General features: G+C 40.1%; 1 protein-coding gene across 2 annotated transcripts in view; it reads left to right on the forward strand.

Moving 5' to 3' along the window:
• The first annotated feature begins 6,268 nt into the window (after positions 1–6,268).
• fryb (furry homolog b (Drosophila)) overlaps positions 6,269–25,901 on the forward strand; it is a 47,677-nt gene continuing 28,044 nt past the window's right edge. The window contains exons 1-10 of one of the 2 annotated variants that reach the window (XM_065963202.1): positions 6,269–6,989; positions 18,547–18,740; positions 19,353–19,406; positions 19,558–19,697; positions 20,436–20,526; positions 20,941–21,020; positions 21,170–21,250; positions 22,977–23,145; positions 23,530–23,622; positions 24,165–24,263. In XM_065963202.1, the coding sequence (XP_065819274.1) occupies positions 6,743–6,989; positions 18,547–18,740; positions 19,353–19,406; positions 19,558–19,697; positions 20,436–20,526; positions 20,941–21,020; positions 21,170–21,250; positions 22,977–23,145; positions 23,530–23,622; positions 24,165–24,263 (1,248 nt within the window). In that variant the 5' untranslated portion in view covers positions 6,269–6,742. The remainder of the gene's footprint in view (positions 6,990–18,546; positions 18,741–19,352; positions 19,407–19,557; positions 19,698–20,435; positions 20,527–20,940; positions 21,021–21,169; positions 21,251–22,976; positions 23,146–23,529; positions 23,623–24,164; positions 24,264–25,901) is intronic. The other variant, XM_065963203.1, reaches the window with a different exon arrangement.

Genomic DNA, 25,901 nt, shown 5'->3' on the forward strand with positions numbered 1-25,901 from the left:
GCCAGTACATCAGTAGACGTGGAGGAGGCCGTAGGAGGGCAACAACCCAGCAGCAGGACCGCTACCTCTGCCTTTGTGCAAGGAGGAACAGGAGGAGCACTGCCAGAGCCCTTCAAAATGACCTCCAGCAGGCCACAAATGTGCATGTGTCTGCTCAAACGGTCAGAAACGGACTCCATGAGGGTGGTATGAGGGCCTGACGTCCACAGGTGGGGGTTGTGCTTACAGCCCAACACCGTGCAGGATGTTTGGCATTTGCCAGAGAACACCAAGATTGGCAAATTCGCCACTGGCGCCCTGTGCTCGTCACAGATGAAAGCAGGTTCACACTGAGCACATGTGACAGAGTCTGGAGACGCCGTGGAGAACGTTCTGCTGCCTGCAACAGAACGAGTTGGCGGATGCTTTAGCCCTGGTCTGGGAGGAGATCTCTCAGGAGACCATCCGCCACCTCTTCAGGAGCATGCCCAGGCGTTGTAGGGAGGTCATACAGGCACATGGAGGCCACACACACACTACTGAGCCTCATTTTGACTTGTTTTAAGGACATTACATCAAAGTTGGATCAGCCTGTAGTGTGTTTTTCCACTTTAATTTTGAGTGTGACTCCAAATCCAGACCTCCATGGGTTAATAAATTTGATTTCCATTGATAATTTGTGATTTTGTTGTCAGCACATTCAACTATGTAAAGAACAAAGTATTTAATAAGAATATTTCTTTCATTCAGATCTAGGATGTGTTATTTTAGTGTTCCCTTTATTTTTTTGAGCAGTGTAGTTTGTATGGAAAGGCCTATGAGCATGCAGTGCTGCGTGTTTGTGTCCATCCATGGCTAATATGTGCCATAAGTATGAATATGGTTGCACTTGCACATTTGCCTCCTTCTTCATTAGATAATTAATTTGAGGTTTCAAAGAGTTTAAGTCTAGACAAACTACCAAAAATTATCAGAATTTAATCTAACATTACATGTTTTTACATGTCTGTATTGTCTATCAAGTTCCAGATACATTTTCCTGTATTTCAGTGAAAATAGAGTCTGACCTGTCTCTGGTAAACTTCGCAGCTTAACAAAAGAAATAGGAACAGTAGAGCTCTAAAATAAAATAATCAAAAAGAAAAATGTTGTTTTTAAAACAGATCGCCTCAAACAGTACTGTGATCTATCTAGGGTATGCAAAACTGATTATTTCTGTAATGGACTCAAGGTGGCACTATTGTAGAGCCAACTTGTAGGTCTGATGATGACAGGAGAAAATAAACAAAGGTGAAGGACATCTGAATGTTACAATTGATTCTCAACCAACACTTATCTGTCTTGTCAGCAGCGATACTTTTAAAGTCTAAACATTTCTCATGAGATATCAATGAAATATCAAGAGTATATTCTGTTCATTCCAGCATAACAGATTTTTTTTTTTTGTATTATTTCATCCCGCTACCTTTTAGCCCTGTCCAGACTTCTGAATTTTCAGCCCATAACCATCTCTTGATGTAAAAAGAAAATGGCTATTCAGTAGCTTAATCAGGCTGCTGCTGCTTGGGCACCTGCTCACATGATGATGAGGATGATTGTTACGAACAGTTGGAAAACAAGGGAGGTGGACCCAAGTGCAGAAACCAAAAATATTTAATTAAACAAAAAGGCGAAAAGCAACAAAAACTTACTTACAAAAGTTCAACAAAAAACACAGAGATGAAAAACAGGGAGCCACAGAGGAGCACGAGCAAAACTGCCATTCATACAACAAACTGACACAGAAGGGAAGAAACACAGACTAAATAGACACGGGTAATCAAACACAGGTGAGACTAATGACAGGTGAAGACAATGAGGGCAATCACACTGGAGGGAAACGCACAGAGGAAGGAATGGACACAACACTGAGGACAACTACAAAATAAAATACATGAAACACTGAAGACACACAGAACTCAAGAATGAAACAAAACACACTAGAACATAAAGAAACACGAGGATATGAAGTTACAAAAATAACACATGAAACACTAACCTAGAAAACACACAAGGGAAACAACACCATCAGACAAAAATGAGAACTAAAAACAACAAGAAAACCTAAACTCTGAAAATAAGAAACCAAATCATGACAATGATGTGACTTTGAACGGCTTCTCTGTGCTCCTTATCATTTTAAGGAGAGGTAAAGAAAAGGAAGTTTCATAAGAAAGAAAGAAAGGAAATCACTTAAAGGCCTAGTGCTACGTCATTCTGCGTTCTACCATAACAACTACAGTTACCATTACATCAGTTACTGTGCCTGTGAAAACCTGCAAAGTAATTACAGGATGTCAAATCAAAGTCTGCTTAGGAATTATTATTTATTTGCTTCTGTAATCATAAAAGCCAACAATTAATTCAACTAAACGTAACCTCCATGTTTTTATATGTGCTGTTGCTGATAAGGGTTTACAATATATTCTTGATCATCTACATAAATTTATGTGCATCAAAGCTGCATTGTTCGTCACAAAGAGGTTGATCTGTGTGGTGAGTCACTCCTATCATTAATTCTATCTTTCATCCCGCTGAACCCCTGAACCGCAGTCTTTGTTGATGTGCATAATCCAAAAGTAAACATGTTTATGTCCTCATTTCTCCTGTTAGACCGGGTTGCCGAGCATTCGGGGCGATCTGGGCGACTGTTAACATGACAACATATTTGAGTGACAGGAGAAATAAAAGGGTCTATTTTTGCTGTGGCAGATGTCTCAGAGGGTGCAATTTAAATGATAAGTGAAGGGTTTATAATCAGAGAAGAAGCGGTTCATGGGGTTACGTTGCTTCCGAGATGATTTTCTAGGAATTAAAAAAAGAAGGTGTCTAATATTAGCAACCCTGTCAGCGTGTTTAAAGGCACACTTCATCTCTCCATGTAAACCATCACGTGAAAAAAATCTATCACTGGACTACTGCTATTGAAAAAGTAATTACCTGGCAAGTGAATGCAACAACTAGTGCTTCATAATAACTCTATCAATGGGGTCAGATGAAAAGTTCAGACTAGGAAGTAAAGTAGTAAAAAGATTGTTGATGATAATAATACGCCTCAAAAAGTCATCATGGCACATTCCTTGTGGTTTTCTTTGGCTCACAGTCATGTGTTTGGGAGAGAAAATAGTTTTATATTTCAAACAGTATGTGTAGCTGGCTGGCATTCCTTTTGTCTGTTTTTAAGGATCATTTCTCCTTTCAGCTTTATGTCCCTATTAGCACTGGCAGAGATGTACTTCATGTTTATTTCACATCAGGGAAAACAAGACATAAAAGAATAGTGACCAATGTGATAAAAGCAAATGTTTGGAGTGAGATAAAGAACTGAATCACATAGGATAGACAAACAAAGATGTGCATGACCCAAACAGCACAGACAGTCAGAAAACATAGCTTTGTGTTACTGTTTGCCCAGTTTTAAAGGCTAACAGGCCATGAACTTGTGGGTTTTATCTCTTCGGGTGCATTTGGTTGTCTAATGGTGCTTTATCATAGAAGTTTGGTGGACTTGGTGCTATACACGGATGATTTTTTTTATTTGGTTCAGTTTGCTTTCACACTGCACACTAGCTCCTGTCAGTGACAACTGCCATCAGTCCTAATGATGACCCCAAAGTTAACAGCAGGATTATGCCACAGAAGAATGGCATCCCGTAGCATGGTTCAGTTTGGCGGTATCTTTACTCGATAAAATGGAGATAAAGTTATATGTTGTCTGTGCCAGCATAAACTGGCAAATTGACCGCAAGCAGTAACCACATATAGCACAGGCAAGTGGACATTCACCTGCAAGGAGGACTGAAGGCTGATGTTGTTCGCAATGCAACCCCAAACTGCTTTTTGGTTTTCTTCCCTTGTTTGGTTCGGGTCACGTTCTCACTTAAAGCGAACCAAACTCTGCTTCACTTGGAAGCCAACTGAGAGCCTGGTTTTCAAGCAGACCAGAGTTTGGTTCTTTGATCAGCACCAGAGTTCGTTTGAGCGTACAAACCACCTTAAACCAAAAAGCCTATACAACAAATTGAACCAGAGTTTGTTTCAAAGGGACCAAACAGCTCAGGTGTGAATGCACAAATGTGCAAAGTCTGCTTTCGCACCACAGAAGAAATGGAAGTTCAAATAAATAGTGAATATTTTTGTCAGTGATTTATGTGGCATGTTAATTGTTCTCGATGATGTTTATTTTTTTATTTTTTTTTGCGTATTTGAATATAACAGTGCTTCCTGCTCTATCCTGTTGGGAATACACCATCTGCATTTAATATCAATGTAGTCAACTCTCTTTTACACCTTTACACAAAGTAAAACAATACAGGGGCTTATTTTCATCAAGGAGTTTATACGTGCATTGAAGGAAGACTAGATGGGATAATTTACTGCGTTTGAGCCACTCAGTATTAACAGAACTGACTAATCAGGTCAAGCAAACAACAGAGCGAACAAACCTGAGTAGCTTGTCAGAGAACCCCAGTGGAGCCCATTATCATCAATCAACAACTGCAACCAGGGCCAAAAATATTTTCCATCCGCCTACCGTAGATAGTCTTCTGTAGATCTGTATATTTTGCATTATTACAGTCTAGTGTTCCTTCCTCTGTCACCCAAACCCATGCACCCATATTTCCTTGTTAACACAGTTCTAAAGTTGATTGGTTAACCTAAGTGTTTGCCTTCATTGGTTGACCAGATTTGTTGATTTAAGGACAGGAAAAAAATGTGTGTGCGTGTGCGTGTGCGTGTGCGTGTGCGTGCGTGTGTGTGTTTTAGACGTGATATTTGGATGTGGTGCTTCCCTAAGGGATGGCACGCCTCTCTAACTGACTTTGGCACAGTGCCTCCCTGCGCTTGTTTGCCACCTTTAACTCCTTCCTCCCCAGATGGTAAATGATAAAAACACATTTTTAGAAATTGTGGCAAACTGTTAAATACCTTTGAAAATAAGTCACACTGTATAAAATTGAGCTGGGTTTTAAAAGAGGGAAATGAAAGTTGTGTTGTTTTTGCAACTTTGAGCTCTCAGGTGAAGCACTCAATGGAGCTGATGTCATGACAATAGTGACATAAACAGCAGGAAGTCACCTCAGGGTAGGAATCTCCCGAGAGACACTATACCTGTCGAAAACAGAAAATGGCTGATCAGGGTGCAAACCTAGAAGAAGTTACACCATTTGATTCTTTCGTCTGGTGTAAAAGGGCTTCGGTTCGGGCTGTGTTTTGTCCATTAAGTTAGCTTTACATTGTTTAGGTAGTGGGTGGGATTGGGGTCTAATTTTAGCAGTTAGAATGAAAATGACTTTGCCAAGGAAATTACAGCACCACATGTAATTATGGTTAGACAAAACAGTAAACTGTATTTCCTGTGAGATTAGTGTTTTGTAGATAAGGGACAGGGAGGACCTTTGAGATTTTACTGAGGTCTGGGTTCATTCTTGGTCTCTTATCAGGATTTACATTAGGACTGTACAACATGAGAAAAAATGCAATGTGCTTGAAAATTGTTCAATAGTAACGCCAATAAATAAACAAAAAATTAAAGTGTGCATAAAAGCTTTACCTCCCAGTTTCTCAATATGCTATACTTAATGTTTACACTTAAATTAAAAAATATTTTTTTTAACCATTGATGTAAAGAAAACCGCCCAATAGTAGGTTTTATGAGATTATAAATATGATTTTGGCTAGCTGCAGGGCAATTTTTTTTAAGTACATCTGCCGAACAAGACCATGTGTGTCTGTTCCAGTGTTCTTCCTGTTTGTGTTTGGCTTTGTTTTCCCCTTTTGTAAAGGGGTGTGTCTGCCTTCAGTAATCCTACACCGTTAACACATTCAGGTTACTGTAACTGGCTAAACAGCCTCGACCAGTGAGTGCTGGGACTCACACCCACATGCCATGTGTTGGCTGTCTGATCAGGCAGATGCATGCCATTCTGTTGTGATGTTGCTACTATTTGAGCAGGAAAACTTTTTTTTTTTTTTAAAGAAAGAAGAAAAACAGGTGTGTGCAGGACAGAGGTAATGTAATAGCAAAAAAAAAAAGTCTGGAGGGGGTAGTTGAAAAAATCCAAAGAGGCAAATGAAGACAGCAAGAGGGAGAGGCCATAAGAGAACCACCCAAACTTCCCAAACCACCCAATCAAGCTGCGTTCTTAGAATTGGATCCCTCCCTTGTTCTCCACCTGAGAGCGGAGAGACGGATCCGTGCCTCAGAGGCTCAGAGGAGCGAGACACACACAGAGAGAGAAACACAGCAAAAGTGAGAGCAAAAGCAAGGCGCACAAGAAGACAGTTGAACTTTTACAGAAAACAAAAAGTGCCTCTCAAACAGAAGAAGGTAGAGCGATTTTTGTTTTTTATTCTTGTGAAAGAGACTCGAGAGGAAAACCTGAATTCCCAGGAGAGCGGTGTGTCTGTATCAACAAAGCAATGAGCTCACTCTCTCTGGATTGAATGAACATAAAGGAAAGAAACACTCCTGAGAAGAAATTGGATCCCATAATGTGGACAAAAGGGTGATGAAGAGAAACTAACATGGATTTAAGGACTGCCCGATCAGTTTTTTTGAAACTTTCTGGAACAGGTTTTTTTCTTTTTCAGCAATGTTTTCTTCATTTCTTTTCCTGCTCAGTCTACAGTCAAATCAAAATGTAGTCTTTTTGCTAGTTCCCAAAAGGTCCAGGTTTGGACATTAGAGTACCAGTAGCGTGTTGGACCAGATATTTGAGACATGTCTCAAGAAGATGTAAGAAGCACCAACAGCATTGGGGCTGAAAGTGGCACTTCAGACCACTGCAATGGCCACTCTCAGAGCCAAGTACTGGACCAGGATCTGCAGGGAGAGTGCCAAAGCCAGGATGGGATTGTTCTAGAGCGTATCGCCTCTCTTTCTCTGGACATGTTTGACCCCAGTGACTTCACTGGGAGGTTTACTAAGATCCAGTCTAGGTCCAGGAAGAGGAGGGGGATCATCAGAGGTAGGAACAGACATGCCATATATCTTTTGTTTTTAGTTTAATGAGGAAATCTAAGAGGTTAGAAATGGGGAACAGGTTGGTTGACCAATGACCATCCAGCTGAAATGTAGCTCCTGTTCTGGGCTGTTTAAAAAAAAAAAAAAAATTCAACCTGGGATAGCAGGATGTAACATTGTAAATGTCTCACCTGTTCAGACAAGGTCTGCTCTCTGTTTACCAAAACAACAATGTCCTTTTATTTCTGAGACTTAAAGACAAGTGTTTTTGTTTTGGCTTTTGTAGACGGCGTGAAAGGGGAACACCCTGTGTTTTGAGTAAAATATGAGGCTCTATCTCTAATTGCAATCTACTAAATGGGAACAGTTCTGGCCTCAGATGTGGGCACATTTTTATTTGTGTGCCGATCACTTAATCTGGAATTTTATTGAAAACAATAGGAATCACAGGAGAACGCCAAGATATTTAGAATCAGAGTGTTATGGGAAGTATTGGTGAATTGAATAGTGATATATCTGACTTTAGATTAAAATGTCTTATTTTAATCTGTGCACAACTATAGGGTCTGCCAGTACTAAACTAAGCATTAAATGGCATTAGCAGGCTGGTTTGTTAGTGTGTTTAAGAGAGTGTAACCTCAGTTTCACTCTTTTTGTAGCTAAAAGCAATGTTCTATCTTGGCCCGAACTTTACGCCATTTAATGGCAGGAGGATGTGTTTATCTGTGACACTTACCCTCTGTCCTTGTCATTTCTGTGAAGATTTACAACAGTATCAGTTGATCTCCCAATGGACAAACAGATCCTGTGTTTCTGCCTGTTGGAAACACTAGATCTTTCCTGGAAATCCTCCACCAGGAAAAAAGGCTTTCAGTACCTTTAGTACCGTGGCTGACACTATTATCCATATAGCAACCTAAAGTTACAGATACAGAGTTTTACGTCAAGTTTCATCTAAGTTGGAGGCAAAGTCAGGAGATATACATTTCAAGAAATCAAGCAGAAAAGTGGGCTTTTGCTGAACTTCACAAGGAGAGAGAGAAGTGGGTGTACACCCACTGAGAGTTAGTGTGAGGTAGGTGTAACAGAGTACCACCTGCACAAACACGTCTTTCAGGAGAAATTAACAGAGACGTCTCCATTGAATGAGCACATAGAGATCACATAGAGATCACATAGAGATCATAAAGGTTGAACTGTAGAGGAATGAAATGCCACAAAACAATATTCTGTGACTCGTGCTGTGATAATGTGCAGGACTGAAGCTTTGATGTTGAGGACACAGGTATGCATGGAATGAAAACTACTGACACACATGCACATTCTTCACTAAAGTTATCTATTTGATCAACCCAGCTGTGTCAAGGAGACAGCACTGTGTGAACTGTGAGTCTCAAACAGTACCTCTGAGCGTCTGAGTGCTGTGTGTATCTGCATTGTGATGGAACAGTTAACACCCACAACAATGAACATACAGTATGTATAATGCATGTTTAGTGGTGTTTAACAGATACACTGGGACTTATTTGATTTAGAGCTGAAATGATAACCAACTTCATCAGTTAGCCTGAATAATAGGATGAGTGTGTTTGTAACTACTTTGATAAAGAGTGGATGAGGGGTTTTAGTCTTCTGGTCACTTGATATTATATAATAGAAAGAAGTGCCATGTGCACACGTCACATATATCTTAATCTGAAAATTAAAATAACCCATAGTTCCTCACAATCATCATTATACGAAAGAAGTAAATCATGTTTGACTGATGAATACTTTGTTGTCACTACATTCATGTCTCTACTGAGTGAAGTGCTCTCTTTTACTGCTTTTCTGTTTTTTTTGTTTGTCATTAATGAGTACTCTCTTCTGCCTCTGTATCGGGGGAAACGGTGTGTGAAAGGGGTTGTTTGCTACTTCCTGGGAGAATGAATCATGTTGAGGGCTGCTGTTAGTCTGCCATTTGTTTTGAGCAACTTTATGCAAGAATAGTTTATTTTTATTGACACTCGTCAGACAACAAGTAAAAATCACGTACAATATTTAATATAGATTTGGGCTCTTGCTGTCTACTATTTTAAGACCTGAAATGATTAACTGATTAATGAATCAAAAATAAATTGAATATGCAATTATATTTTGACATTAAATGATTCTTTTTGGTGGATTCTTAAGATAAAATGAGCTTGTTTCAGTTTTTTAAATGTGCAGATTTGTTTTTTCATAAACACTAAATACTAAATAATCAATTTGAAGGTGCTATTTTGGGCACATTCTCACAATTTTCTGACATAGAAGTAAGTATAGTTTTTTTTTTCAATAACTGGCTTATAAATGGATTTTGAAAAATATTCTGTTGCAGCCTTGTGCATTGTCATCATGTCAGGAGTAAGACTTCCAATTTCAGACTGCCAATGAAAATAGCCTGCTTTAGCGGATACGCACTATCACAGGCTCATACCTGTTAAATTCAACATACATAGTGCAAGTACAGACTTTTCATGCACTGAATGGGAATGAAAGAGGCACCAATCTCTCTGGATTACCAAGTTGATTTGGTCTTTTTTTGGTTAGAGAATAAGCCAAATGGTGAATTAATAACTTCTGTAGTGGTGAAATTTTTGAGTCACATGTTTCTATGATTCAGAGCTGAATTGATCAGTCAATTAATAGATAAGAAAAACGATATGTAATGCAATTAGTGACTCTTGCAATTGTGTGTGTGTGTGTGTGTGTGTGTGTGTGTGTGTGTGTGTGTGTGTGTGTGTGTGTGTGTGTGTGTGTGTGTGTGTGTGTGTGTGTGTTTGTGTGGGGAGGGGTCACATTCCAACAGCTGAGGCCCTGTTCAGGCTCTGAGGAATCTTACATCTCCAAATGCATGTGATGAAGTGGGTGTCCATGGATTTTGTTTGTAAGCTAAGCTATAAAAATGTGTGTCCCTGTATCAAAAATGTCCCTGCTCTTTTGAGGTAATACATTTGAATATAATTTCCATATCCTGTTTTACACCACACACCTAAAACACTCGCGCTAGAACAAAAACATCTCATTTACATCTAAAAAAAGATGATGATCTTATGAGACAAACTGCAACTTAATCTTTTTTTTTTTTTGCGATTTAATCCCTCAAGAATTGTCGGTGCCCTCCTCCCCTGCAACTTTCCCTTCCGAAATTGTCTCGTGTTTTTTTAGTTTGTCAAATGCATATAGATGAAGGGCAAGACCTCATGTAGTCCCACAACTGAGAAACAGGGTCAACAAAGAGTCAACCTTAACATGTTCATACTTTATCTGTAAGAAGAGTGTTCCACTCAGAGAAGAAGTGGATGCTGGGTTAAGATAAAGAAGAACAGACCTCGGTCAAATCATACTTTTCAGAAAACTTACGCTTGACGTTTTGAACAGTTGCAGGAGAACATAATAATCATTTGTCCTTATTCAGAACGCAGCTTAAGAAAATGTCATTTGTTAGTGCTATTTGGCCGAAGACCATCTTAAAATAAAGTTGCAGACAGGAATAGGTCTGCAGAGGTTTTTGGCTATATTTCTCCTCCTTTGAGATTAGACTGTAATTGTCTGTTAATGTGAACCAGGCCATCCTGTGCTTGGCAGCTCTCCTGTGAGCTGCAACTTTTGCTTGATAATGTATCTTATGCAGTTTCTCCTCTCCCCTCCCCTCCCCAGCTTCAGCTCTCCCTCCCTCACCCGGTTGCATGTCCTGTGGCACTTCCGCGGTTCATCCAGGGAATTACAGGATGACCCTAATTATTCACTTGTACTTCCACTCTAACTCATCAAACCGTAGCATCATTGCCGTGATAGCCATCATATCTCTCAGCGTGGACAGCCAGGGGAAAAAGTGAGGGTTTAAAGGAGAGGGAGAGAAGTTGTTTTCGCTCATTGGTGTATAATTTTCATGATCCCTTCTACAATTCTTTAAAGGAATGGTTTAGATTTTAACCATAGCAGCAGTGATTAAAAATAAAGTCAGTTGCCATTGCAAAATATTTTGTTACTTAAGAGTTTGGTAACACATTGTAACCCAGTTGGAGTAAATCATCTGTGGAAATTTAAATGAGGGATATTTAATTAAGCAAGCCTTCTAACCAATTTGTTTTACACACTGAAATCTCTAAAAATGGTTAATGGTAGTCCGACATCAGCTGACTGTGATTCCCACACTTAAAGGCATTAATCACTGAATGTTTGAAAACTATAATTGCAGGACAGCCAGTATCATGCATCAATACAAATAAATATAGAACACTTCTTTTAATAGCCGGATGAGCATGCCAAATCTGCTGTATAGAAATCAATGTAATTGATTAAAAAAAAAACACGTAATGAATGTTCATCACCGCCCTGTGAATGATGTCGTTTCATCACGTGACTCAGCAGCATCAATGTATGTATGGACTAAAGCTGAACTGATCAATCCAAAGTTTTAGCTTATTGCAGAAACATGGTCACGCACATGGTCTATAAATAACATCAATTACAGACCACAAATGCATACTAGGCCTAATGTATCAATGTTGCCAAATGTTGTCTACCACTATGACGATTGATCATCTGTCGAGTTTTTATATTATTCAAAATTTACTAAATGGAAAAAAATAAAACTTGCTTTAAAATATCAAGTTTCTTTGTTCTGTTCTAGTGTTAGGTCAAACATCTTTTAAAAAAGTTCTGAGAGTCTAAAACAACAGTTCCTTAAAACGAGTTAGACATATAGAAAAGTGTTACATTCCCTTTTCCTGTTTACTTTTTTTTAGTGTTTTTCTTTTTCCTTATGATTCTCTCTTGAGCTTTCAATATGTACGTAACTGAGATCACTCCCTCAGTCGCTTAACTGCTGCCTTTGTTATCGATGCTTGCAGCTAATGATCAGTACATTTCTAATCAAAGTCATTTGCGTCAGAATGGACAGGTGTGGTCCATAAACCATGGCCCATTGCATCATGGGAATGTGAGCTAAAATAGCACACATCCATTTTCATATGAACCTTTGTTCAAGGAGAATGTTAATTTTTCTGAAAATGTAATATTGACAAAGGATATAAATATTTATTTATTGAGATACTTCTTTTTCAAAAGAAAAAATGCTCAACTATTGATTTAATGCAATAAATGCAATTGTTTGTAAAGAAAAAGGCTGCGTGATTTTCCTAATGTACCTCAGAGGGTAATATTTTATAAGTAGTTTAACCAGTATTTATTTTATGATTTATCTTTGATTTATCAGTTTTAGCAACCTTTTAAGAATATATATTTAATTTTGCATAAAACCATCTTACTTTTTATATAAATAAATGACCTCTGCAGAAGTGTTGCACGGCTTTGATTTAACCCTTAGTAATGTCTGCCGGTCGTCCTCCCAAGCAGCTTATGGCCTCAATAATCTGCATCAAGTAGGGACACTTTGTGTTTTAAAGTAGCGGCAAAATAAAGAGGGGGGGGGGGGGACAATGACTCACTACTGCTAGTAAAGCTTTATTGCTGTGATCTGTTGTGATAATAATTGAAGTATATTTCTGCAGTTTAATACAGTCAGTGCTTCTTCGGTTTAGATTTTGGAAGCTGCACAGTTAGGAGAAAACTGTGACAGTGACAATGTCAAAAATTGTATTAAAACAAACTTTCCTCTATGCCCCAGTGAAAATAACACCATAGACTATACTGCTTAAACTTCAAAACCTGAATCTGAGCACTTATTATCGTGCATTCTATATCAAATAATGTAATTTCGTACAGAGGTCATTGTTTATTGCCTGGTTGCACAACCATCACACACTCATCTAGAAATAGTACACATGCCACCCACACTTTGTACTCACATCTCTGTTGGAATACATGTGCAGTATTGACTCAGACACGCGATGCCATTGACCAGTTATTCTCGGCAATTCATTAGTGCTGACTGCCTATCAGTGCATCTCTTTGCTCTCATTGGCTGAGGCGGGCTTACAACATGCTCGCTCATCACTTATTGTGAGACAGAAGGACAACATTATTCCACTTTGTCTTTGTCATCTTCATTTCACCGGTCTTCTTCCTTCCACTGTGTCTTCATTGAGCAAATCTGCCCTCCCTCTATTTTCTGCAATCCACCCTGTGCGGTGCGATCTACTGTATGTTTTTCTCTCCCTCCCTCTCTCCTCTCTCTCTCCTCCCCTCTCTCTCTCTGTCTTTCCTCTAAGAGGATTGGCTGCTTCCGTCTACCAACATCTGTGTATCACTGTCCTGAGAGAGCAAAACAGAGAAGGGATGGGGGGTGTTAGCCAGCAAGATAGCAACACAGAGCGCAGGCAAGGCTGACTGCCACTCTCTTTTTCCTTTCCCTCTGACACATACACATTCTTTCTTGGACATACGCACACACACAAACAAACACACACTCAGCAGCATACAGCAGCAGAGCCGCAACATCCGCATCGCTGGCTGCCCACCCGCATCCCTCTCTCCTTCTCCCGCACTCTCTCTCTCTCTCTTGGATTGCTCGCACGGCTCTCCTCTCACTTGTTCTGTCCGCAACGCCTCATCCTGCCGTCCTGTCCCCCCTCTGCTGTCTGTCACCGTGGCGACATAGCCTCCGCAGCCATGGCGACCAGCCAGCAGGATTCAGGCTTCTTTGACATCAGCATCAAGTCTCTGCTCAAGTCGTTGGGAGGGAGTGAGTACAGCTTACACATCCCAGTTGTTGTAGCTGGTATACAAACACAAATGTGTGATACTGTGTGCCTTTCATAACAGACCAAGTAGTGGTCAGTACATGTGCTGTGGTGTGCAGACGTTGCTTATTTTCTTTTCTGTGTGTGTGTGTGTGTGTGTGAGGTTGAGGGGACTGAAAATCAGGCAGCATGCAGCATGATCCACACTGTCAATATTTGGCAATCTTACATAATGGAGTAATGGAAGACCAGTGGTTGAGAAGGAGGGAGAGAAACCTGCTTCAGGGGTTAGTTCAGGGTAAATCTGGTTCCTCAGCAGATTCCTATCTGAGTCAGTCTTGGATTTTGTTATCATCTTCGTGCCCAGCATTAAAGCTAAACACGGAATGTGCCATTCATTATAAAAGAAATCTGAAGGTTAAGATTAGTTGTCATTCTCTCAACTCTCGCTCGTGTGCTGTTTTTTTTCACTCCGAAAGACTCGAATGTCTTTATCAGTTCCTCTGTTATTGAATCAGTGTTTACCAAACACAAGGTGACGCTATTGTAAGTCACTCGGAAGCATTGTAGGATAAACCTCAAGCAGCAGTTTTCCCCACTGTCGCCTGGACATACTGTACTTTTGCCCACATTCAGCAAAGGGGCTCATAAACACGAGACATCAAGTAAGAGGAAGATAAGGGCTTTATTTATTTCATCACTGGGGACTGTAATAAAGCCATCAACATGCTGCATCGTGTTTACTGTAACATCAGTGTGTTCTTACTGATGCAGAGATGAGCCAGCAAAAATCTCCTGTTGTGAACCTCTGTAATCCTCATTTATTGACTGAACAGTGCCTGTGTTAGCTCTCATTTTGCCCAGGTATGCACTTCCAGTACGTGTTGGTACTTTAAGTATAAGTGTTAAACAAAAGCCTTGTTATGCACTCTATTGCTAAACAGTCTGCATGTTTGTGTGTGTGCTTTTTTTATTCCGTATCAATTCAAGCGTTTAGTGTACGTGCAGGGCAGCAGCGAGGAGCTCATACGTGTGGTATGAGCTGAAGGTTAGCAGGGGTTATGATGGTGTAAGACCTACACAGGAAGAGATGTGTTGATGAGTGCGCCATTTGTGATCAAGTAATATAAAAGCAATCACAAGTCACATGATATAGAGTTGTTTTCACTTCATGGATTGAAGTTTAGCTGTGTGTGTTTTTCTGCTTCAAGGTCACGATTAATGACGGCAGCAAGGAGGCTAGAAAGCCAACAAACGGGCCCAATAACTCCACTTAGGTTAGATAAACAGACAAATAGCTGACCTCATCAGGTTGAACTTGTTCCACGTCATGCCAGCGTGACCAAATCAGTCATGTTCAGGCTTGTGTCAACGATAACAACAAGCTCCAAATGTAAATAAAGGGATTGCCTTGCTATGAAAATGTTCGCACAGTATAGTAACCTGCCATTTAAATCCATGTTATTGTAATTTCACAATTTTTCCTCCATCTATAATGTTTTCTAAACATGTGTAAAGGAGGCCTAGATGTAGGCTAAATCATCAGTGATAATAGTCAAGAAACAGACTTATATTTTACGTCAAACTTTAGAATTGTCTGTGTGAATTCAAGCGTGAAGCGTTGCCTTTGTTGCACTTAAAGCTCATATAAGTAACTTACAAAAGGCCAATGAGGTAAAAACTAAACAAGCAACTGTTACACAGGGAAAAATGCTAGAACACATTCATCACAGCTGCCTTCTCTTAAAACCATACAGGTTTAGGTTCTGCTAGGTCTTGTCCAAAGCAGTTGGTTTCGTAACTATCTGTGTTCCTTAAAGTGACTCATCCCAGTCCACTTAACTTTACTGGCAACATAAACATACAAGCAGATCTGGAGTTATCCTATTGCAACCTGAGAAAGCTTTGTTTTAATATGTTGGCTTTATTATCTTTATTTCAACATCTACTAGTACATGAAGACTTACGTTTAATATCCATGAGTTAGATGTTTCAGGATGTGTTTGTGTTTGTTAATTCACTCTGCCTCACCTCACGTAGTTCATCCCTCAAGAATGTTTATTTGTTTTAGGACACCTTGGTAATATCTAAAGTTGTATCCTTACTAGTCCTGCAAATAATGGTGACTTTCATTTTTAATCAGTTGTTCTGTCTGTGAAATTATCGCCAGAATTTCCCTCAGAGTTTATTCCATTTCACCAACCATCCAATCTCAGCCATAGTTTAGCATCAGGAATAAAAAATAAGCTATCTATTAAATATTCAATTCAAGAAATTTGTCAACTCGTGGTTTCCAATCTGCAAATCTGGTGTTTCATATGATAATACGTTTTTTTTTTGTTTTTTTTACTTCTTTCTATGTCTTTGCCTTGCTCAAATGATACCTAAAACAAACCTACATTATTAGGATAAATGTAATTAAACCAGGGTATTGACCTCTGACTAGACGTGTCAGCTTTTTGCTGACTCATCACTTATACTGCTGACTCATTCAAACGTCTGAGGATCTCAGGAATTACTCTGGTGCGCTATCGACATCTCTATTTCACATCGTAAAAGGTTCCTCCTCTTCTCTCCCCCACAGGCATGCATAAAACTCACACACACACACACACACACACACACACACACACACACACACATGCACATGCTCATTCTGACACAAACACACATACAGACACTCACACACACACACACACACACACACACACACACACATACACACACACACACACACACACACACACAATCACACACAACTTTAATTTATATCACAGAGAAACTGTAGCAGATTGTATCAGTTGTTGTTGTTGTTGTTTAGGGGCAGCTTTGCTAAATTAGATCAGTGCTGTTTGCTTTGTAGTTCACATTAGTAAACTTTCCAGATTTGTTACCCTCCTCCCCAGAAAAGACTATTTCCTATTTGTGTACATGTGTATTTCTGTGCTTGTGTTTGTGTCTTAGTTTGCATGTGTGTGCACTTGAGTGTGAGTAGGGGTCAGTGGGAGTGGTGGGTATGTAAGAGAGTGACCTCCAGTGGTCTATATATAGCGCCTCCCTCCTCCCCTCGTCTCTCTCTCGGGGCAGTGTTGAAATTCCAACCCAACTCTTCTGGTCAGATCTCCACAAGGAGCAGACTTTACTTAACTGCTTCTGACAACTGAAGGACAGCCGCAAAACCACCACTGAAAGAAGCACTGTGTCTCCATACAACTTTCCAATGCATGGATTCAAAGGAGCTGCTGTACACAGGCGTGATGGCAGGCCGAAGGCGGAGCAGAAGCTGTAGTAGAAAACTGATAGTTGGTCTGAGGGCTCATATAGCTCTCAAACATGGGGCCCTACGATGTGTCTGAGCCACATAAAACTCTGCTTGAGCTATACAGTGGAATATTTCTCGCTCCCTGTTGGTAGACTTAACTCTTCCATGTTCTGATACTTTTAGGAGACACTTTGACAGCATCTCTCCCTCTGTGACTGCAGCACTCAACCGCTCTGAGGAGTCATGTCGACTGTACTCGAGCAGTTTTACCCCTGCTATGGCTCCTCCGGTCTGTGGATACAGCACATCTTCCTCTTTCATTTGGATTAAATGTTGGATTCAGCTGTCATGAGATCTCTTCTTCTTGCCCGAGGCAAACATCTTTCACTTTTCCTGCCTATCATTTTTTGAAAAATGGAGCTTTACACTTTCAGTTTTGGTTAAAACCTGCTATATGCCAAGAAGCAGACATTACTCACATGTCTGTTGTTACTGTCTTTGTGCGGTGGTTGGATACTAAAGACCAACTTCTATGCTGCTAATCTCTGCAAAGGATTTATGGGAGCCATACTTCACACTTTGTAGACTTCTCAGCTTCCCCTCCTATCCTCTTCCAGTGCTCCATCCAACTGTTTCTGTCCATTTTACCCCTCTCCACCCACATTATCTCTGTCCTGTTGTGTGGCTGTCTGCACCATGGAAGTGCCAACTAAATGGAGCAGGGCTAGTGTCATCAGCTTCATCAAGGGCCTCGGTAAGCGTTTAGGGGTGTGTGTTTATGCGTAAGTCCATGTTTGCATCTTTTCAGTGCTCGGGTTACACACAAACAGGTTGCTGTCTGTTAGGCCTGGGGGGCCTGTCCCTGTTTGGGAATTAGTATTTACATCGCGACTCTCCGGTGAGGTCGGGTCACATGGTCAGGAAAGGTCAGATGGACCTGACAGACTTGTTAACTCACACACACCAGACATTTCTGGGAAATGCTGGGGTGAATTATTGCTTTGTTTCGGCACGTAGGGAAAAGAGCTATGCACCTTGTGGTTCCCAGGATGTTCAGAGATTTAACCTGCACATTTCCTTGTGTGTGTTATTGTTTTTATTGTCACCGGCATTTGTTGACCTATGATTCACTTTCTGTAGTGTTGCAATGTGTTTTTTTTATGTTTGCTACAGCTGTTATATTGCCTTTCACTGACGCTGTGGAAATGTTCTGTTTCTTAGAACGACAAAATAGTTCCATTTTTACAGCATGTCTTTTCGTTGGTAATTTGGGGCTTTATCCCTCCTTATAGTCTAGACTTTCACTTCTCCCTGTTTATCTTCTTCTCTGTCTGTCGTTACAACTTGCTGATGGAATCAGAAGGGAAAAGAATGACAACATCGAAGGCCCACTGTGTGTGTTTGTGTGTGCGTGCGTGCGTGTGTGTGTGTGTATGCCTAGAAAGTCCCCCCGCAGACTTGGACTTGGGACCAACATAAATAAATCACATCTGAGGAAAACTATAGAAATAGCATCAGCGTATCAGCCGCAACTTCCTGTTTCTACATCCATAGAAGTAGAAACACCACACAAAAGTCAGAATTATGATAAACACATATTAAACTAACTGGTGTGTCCTGACTCTCCTCAGCCTCTCCAGTGGGATTTAAGCCCCCCCTCCCGCCAGTCAGTGGAACCTTGGGAGAGAGGAAGGGTCCTGTCATCATGGCGCCCGTCAACGTGGACCCTGAGAGTAAGCCGGGCGAGTTCGTCCTGAAAAGCCTCTTCGCAAACTTCACTCTGCTCTCTGAACGCAAGATTCGCATCATCATGGCCGAACCCCTGGTGAGTTACTTTGGTTTTTTAATATATTCATTTTTGTGTCTATATGGGAAATACAGGACAGTTGATAGAGTCGGAAAATGAGAGAGAGAGAGAGAGAGAGAGAGAGAGAGTGAGGAATGGCATGCAAGCCACAGGTCAGATTCGAACCTAGGCCACCTGCTTAGAGGACACCAGCCTCTGTACATGGGGAACACAAACGAACCACTTGGCCATCGGTGACCACCCTTTGCTTGTTAAATCTTCCTGTGTTTTTATTTCTCATCCTACGTCTCTTAAGTAACAGGATTCGATTGTTTTTAAATAATTGTGTAAATTCACAGTCTTGTGAATATGGCCTATACAGATATACAGTATGACTAGTTTTTGCTACTCCCTATTTTTTTATTATCCAAACCTAAATCAACAGTTTATAAGTGTAGGTCTTTCTTTTTATAGTCACACAAGGGAAAACCCCGTGAAAGAATCTTCTGTCACAAATTTGAAAGTCAAATTGTGACTGTTAGTATCACATGTTTTAACAGGCGATGCACAAAGCTACTATTGCCCACTTCTCATTTTTTTGTTTGTTTCCTGTCATTCAGTTTTATAATAGACTGTTTTCTTGTCTCACAGGAGAAGCCCCTCAACAAATCTCTGCAGAGGGGAGAGGATCCACAGTTCGATCAGGTGTGTTTGTGTGTGTGTGAAAACATCATCAGCAGATGAGCCACCTCGCTTTTTAAATTTTTTTTATCCATTATCCAAATCTAGCTGTAACATTGTTGTATTTTGGGAATGGGATTAACCTCCTTCTCTCTGTCTCTCTGCTCGCCCTCAGCTGATCAGCACAATGAGTTCTCTCGCCGAGTACTGCCTGCCCTCCATCCTGAAAACTCTGTTTGACTGGTACAAAAGGCAGAACGGCCTGGAGGACGAGTCGCATGAGTATCGACCCAGGGCCAACACCAAGTCAAAAAAGTGAGATGACGCTAAGCAAACAAATGCATGGTTTAGAAACTACACACACATAAAAAATAAAAATAAACCAAAGCACTGCAATTTGAATTGACTTACTAATACCTATGACACGTCTTATTCTCATCCTGACTTATAAAATATGTAACAAACCTTAAATGTCTCTCTTGTTTAGCTGTAATTTATTAAGACATTTTTTTCGCATGCAAAAAAAAGAGACATTTTCCATGTTAGATCATATTGGATACATAAAATCCAATCCCCTCGCAGTAAAAAACAGGCATATCTCATACCAGAAATATTCATTTCACACTCCACTTTTAACTCCACTTCAACCAGAGATCATGTAAAACAGTAACAGGTGTCCCTCAGGGCAGTATGTAAAAGACATCCAATTAACTTCAGATATTGGAGCGCTTACTTCCCTGTAATAGGACAATAACCAATAAACTGTTAATGTGGAAGACTTTTTATGTAATAGTACAAACATGCCGCACAAACATCCGCAAAACAAAACCATGGTAAATATAAAACAAGAACATCAATAGTAGTAAAATACACAAAATGAACTGCAGTAACGATGTTGCTCTGTATACCAAAGCTTATTTCCAGATCTTAAACAACCTGCACACTTTGTACACTTCACTACTGTACACATTTACATAATGGACCAGACGCTGCCGCCAGACGCTGACAAATAATGTGTTTCTGTCTTTGTTACCTTCCATCTGTCCGCCTCAGTGATGAGCAACAGAAGGACTACTTATTGGAGCGGAGGGATCTGGCAATAGACTTCATCTTTTCTCTTGTGCTTATAGAAGTTTTGAAGCAGGTGAGTCTGAATGAAGTCAGTAATTCTGTACTAAGCTGTACATCTTGAAACTGATTAGCACGAGTGAGTTCATCTTATTACAGAGGCAATGCAAACACTGTTTCTATCAATGAAAACAGACACACACTTTTAAATAACACACATCCCTGGGTATCACTGTGACAGCGTTCCAACACACACAAGAAGTGGTTTGATTATTCAACATGTTCTGCTTTGATTAACAACATACTTGATGTCAGGGTGTCAGATACTGACTTTCAACCTCACTGATGATGACTACATTTAAATGAATACAAAGGGATTATTTGCATATTATTGATGTCGCTCACAGACGTTCATGCAAATGTAATAAACACCTAGCAATGTAATAAACACCTAGCAATGTCTGATTACTACTCTTTTCTTTTTCATCAGATCCCCCTCCATCCTCTTTTGGATGGACTCATCCAAGAAGTCATAAACTTGGCCTTCAAGCACTTCAAATACAAGGAGGGGTAAGAGTTACAAATTCATTTACAATCAATCCTCATCAATATATATATATATATGAGGAGCTCCAACAAATACAATCCATTTTTTTTACTATCACAGTTCTGTGCATCAATTTATATTGTTATTTATTAACGTTGTGTTTCCTTTGAAGGTATCTGGGACCCAACACAGGCAACATGCACATCGTGGCTGACCTCTACGCGGAGGTTGTGGGAGTTGTAGCTCAGTCGAGGTACTGACTTACACTGATCGAGCAAAGTAGTGTTTATACTTTTTGTGTTGCCTGCACAGTTAATGTTTATATTTCTCCAGGGAGTTGATTGTGTTTGTTGACATTGTGTTTCTAAACAGTATGAATTGTTTTTTTAATGTTTGTTGAGATAATCTCCTATTTACCGCATACCCACATAATTTAGAGTCTTATTATCTGAGTCCGTTATCGCACAGCTATTGAAGATGCAGTCTGTAATAGTAGAGTAATTAGAGTCATCGAAAACGCTCCTTTTTTTTTTGGGCCACCATTCACAAGGCAGGTTTGGCCATTAACAAAAAACAATCTACTATTCAGTTTAAAATGTGGAATTTAATTTATTCATGTTCACAGTTTAAAGTGAAATTCTTCATGTAATTTGTGCAGCCCAAATTGAATTTTCTAATCTGGGTCATGTTGTCGATGTGGGCTGATTTGTCAGAGTGGAACATTGAATTTGGTAGCTACAGTAGTAACTACCTGTCCTCCTCCTGACCCCATTTCCAGTAGAAACAGCAATTACAAATACCATCCGTTTATCTTGAGTACAACATGAACAAATGCCTGTCATACCCTGTGTACTCGCAGCCTGTTAGTGTGTGTGTGTGTGTGTGTGTGTGTGTGTGTGTGTGTGTGTGTGTGTGTGTGTGTGTGTGTGTGTGTGTGTGTGTGTGTGTGTGTGTGTGTGTGTGTGTGTGTGTGTGTGTGTGTGTGTGTGTGTGTGTGTGTGTGTGTGTGTGTGTGTAATGACGACTGGCGATAATGACACTCTAGATGATGGTTGTCCGTCTGTTTAATGTTGTGGGTGATGAGAGATGAGCGCTGTTCCACTTTTCCAGGGGGTTATTACTGCGATGGAGGAAGTTCTCAGGGTAGCTCAGTCACTGTAGTTTCCCACACACACGCGCACACACACACACACACACACACACACACACACACACACACACACACACACACACACACACACACAATATCAGAGCCAAAACAGCATTTAAAGCCATCATCAATCTAATTATGGATCAAAATCAATAGTGAGATCTAGTTTAGAAAACAAACCGTCCACTATGTTGATGATTGTTTTTTTCACAAGATTAAGCTCCTTTGTTGACTTCTAACTTCTCAGTTTTACTTATTTGCAATTCATTATTGACACACAGGTGTATAAAAAGGTTGAGCACACAGGCATAAATAATCACATACTTAATTCTTGGCGTTATCTGTGTCTTTTCAATCTTGCCTTATAGCGTGTTCTTGTGTAACTTATAACACCAAAATATAAATCTGATGGCTGTTCCTCTTGCTAAACTGCTGTGCACCCTGTGTAGCATGCAAAAGCATGTGAGGAAAAAAAAACTAGACGCCCAAAGAACAAGTGCGCACACACACACACACATTCACATTCCCTCCACATCATCCCTCCAGATGCCTTTCTAAATATAGGCATGCAGAGCGCTGATGGTAAAATCTATCTGGATGGTGGGTACATACACATGCGCACACGCCCATGTGTACATGCAAAAAAAAAGAAAACAGGTGCAGAGAGGGGTAAGAGTAACAACGGAAGACAGACTATTTAAGCGAACTTTAATCCAAAAGTCTAAAAAAAATAATATTATATATGCCCATATACATGCTGTACATACTAACACTTTGGGAAAACTAAAGAAAATAGAGCTTCACATCTTGTCATCTGTTTCCACTGTAGATTTCCCGGAGTGAGAAAGAAATTCATCTCTGAGCTGAAGGAGCTGCGGCAGAAGGAGCAGAGCCCGTATGTCATCCAGTCCACCATTAGCCTCATCATGGGACTCAAGTTCTTCCGCATCAAAATGTACCCCGTGGAAGACTTTGAAGCCTCCTTCCAGTTCATGCAGGTAGAGCAACAGAGGTCATTTAAGGAAGCCCACCTGTGGTTTACATGTCATCACCTTTTGAGGAGTCTCAGGGAGTGTTCAAAGGGGCAATCTTTCTCTCCATACATTCATGCCTTGAAGTAGTTCAGCTCCATTCGAGATAACAACCCCTTGGCTACATAGTTCCACTGAAGTAAGAAGGTGTTAAGTGTTTTGTTTATTGGCCCTTTGATGGCAATTGCAGCTTTAGAATGCTTCTCATTTCCTCCCCCGTTAAAACATGATTAGAAACTGGTGACATTTCAGTTACAGGATTATCCTGTCCATACATTGTTTCTCTCACCGTCTCTAACCTCTCTCTCTCTCTCTCTCTCTCCATCTCTCGCTTTCTCTTTATGTCTTTAGGAGTGTGCACAGTATTTCCTGGAAGTGAAGGATAAGGACATCAAGCACTCATTAGCAGGACTGTTTGTGGAGATACTTGTACCTGTAGCTGCTGTAAGTGCTCTTCATTTTACTGCTCCATGCACTAAGTGCATTTCTCCATGTTTGGTTTCATGTTTTGCCAGAATCAAAATTGAGGTTAACCTTTGTCTTTTAAAGTTCCCATGAAATCAACTGAGGTGTTTTTTAATCACGTGTCTTGCACCGATTGCCACCTACGTTTAAGACAGAAGAATGACAAAAAAAGTTCTTGTTGGTTCTCACATTACACCTCTCAATGTCTAAGACACGTCCCTCCATAACTAATGGTTTAAAAGGAAGCACATTATAATGCTGAAATAGCACTTAGATTAAATAGACATAGAACCATGCTAGCACTTTCATGGGAACTTTAAATGAAAAAAGTCTGTTGTTTTGCTTTTACAGTACACCTACTCGTCTAAGTAATTAGCCTCAGTATCCTGAGAATAAAAAAAATCTGATGGTCATACATTTGCAGTGTATTTTACTTGATGTCTGTTTGCATTAAGCAATAAAATAAAGTCCTCATGGAAATACAATCCTGCATAACATCTGCATTATTGTTTTCTCCTCAGACTGTGAAGAATGAGGTAAATGTGCCGTGTCTACGCAACTTTGTAGAGAGCTTGTACGATACCACACTGGACCTGTCCTCTAGGAAGAAGCACTCTCTGGTAAGTTTCTTTATTCCGTTTCATCATTGCTCATCGCTCTCCATTTCCTCTCCATTAACAGCGATCGCTGAGGCACTTAGCTGAACCCCTCCAACACTGGGCTTTTATCTCTCAGTGGGAAGGAGGCAGGAGTGCGGTATTCAGTACTCGTGCTAGTTTTCTGAAGCGGTGCCAGATGGGTAATAGTTGCCTACAGCAGGGGCACAGACAGGGGAATGAGAAAATGAGATGCAGTATATCTCTCTCTTGTTAAGATAGCAGTCTAACATGAAAACAAGCATGCCATGAAGCAGCTCAATTAGATTATCGGGACTGGAAAAAAATGTTTACCATGAAGATTAAGTACATGATAAAAGTAACAACATTATGTGACCCGAATTACAGAAATGTACAAGAATACTTTACAAGAACTTTCCATAATAATTCTTCCTATAAGAATCTTTTTGTCTGTAATTTTGTATTTAGTCTTTTACACCTCGAATGAGTAAAAAAACTCTGGAATCTCAGAAATATTTTTTTTACTTGTTTCAAGCATTAAATAGCTTTTTTCAAGTATTGTAAAACTTTCCCCCCTTCCATTTAAGTATGGACCCGCCCAATTCTCAAAAGATATAACTCTGATCTATAACATTCTTTTTAAAAGTTTGTTAATATTTGAATCATGTTGGAAAAACAACTTTTTTTGTTTTGTTTTTTGTTTTTACAAAAATGGATGTACTGACTGGTAAACCTATTTTTTTTTTAAATCCAAGGTAATTGTGTCCCTTTTGTTTTCTTTTAATTGTTGCCACACCTTTGACTCCACAGCTATTTGTTTGACAAATTAGATGATAATCCATGTCTTCAGGCTGAAGACTGAAGACTTCTCTATTGGGTGTTGCTCTTGTTCTTCTATTTAATATGTGCATGGATCCATTGTGCCTTGACTAGGGCTCGTGTCATCAGGGCTGCAGACATGTCACTGGCCCAGTATGCATGCATCCTTCCATAGATTCCCCAAATACTTCAAGCGAACTGATGCATTCTTGACCCTCCACACCTCTCTGCACGCATACTGTCTCGTCTTTTCACTTTTTCCATACACACAGTGCACAGGTATGCACACAAAACAATAACCTGCTATGTCAGAGACGAATGGACAGACATGACAGGAATGGCAGAAATGTAATGTATTTTCCTTAATTGTTATTCTGGGTGTCTGACAGACACTGAAATGGCAGATAACAAACACCCATCTTGATAAGGTCTGACAGGTAAACAATGCACTCCTCAAACCCAGCGTTCATGACAAGGGTGTAACTGGACCTACACGATCATTAGCGAAGCATTCATGTTAAAGGATGATCTGTATGCAGACTTACGTTGCCCTTAGCAGGTGACTGAACAAACTAGAGGCCAAAGTCACGTTTCTGTATGTGAACTTTATGTTGAAATCCTACATGTGCTAATTTCTTGTGTACAATTTGACACTGCTGGTGAGAGAGAGCACAGAGAGAAGTGTTTTATTTGATTTATTGATTTGGTCCCAGAGGAGGAAACATGGCCGATTGAGGGGAAATTGATTAATTAGGTACTAATAAGGCCAGGGAAACATGAAACGGGGAAAATAGTTGGATGATATTTGAAAAATAATTTGCA

Source organism: Labrus bergylta, chromosome 14 (assembly GCF_963930695.1).
Source record: "Labrus bergylta chromosome 14, fLabBer1.1, whole genome shotgun sequence".
Lineage (NCBI taxonomy): Eukaryota > Metazoa > Chordata > Actinopteri > Labriformes > Labridae > Labrus > Labrus bergylta.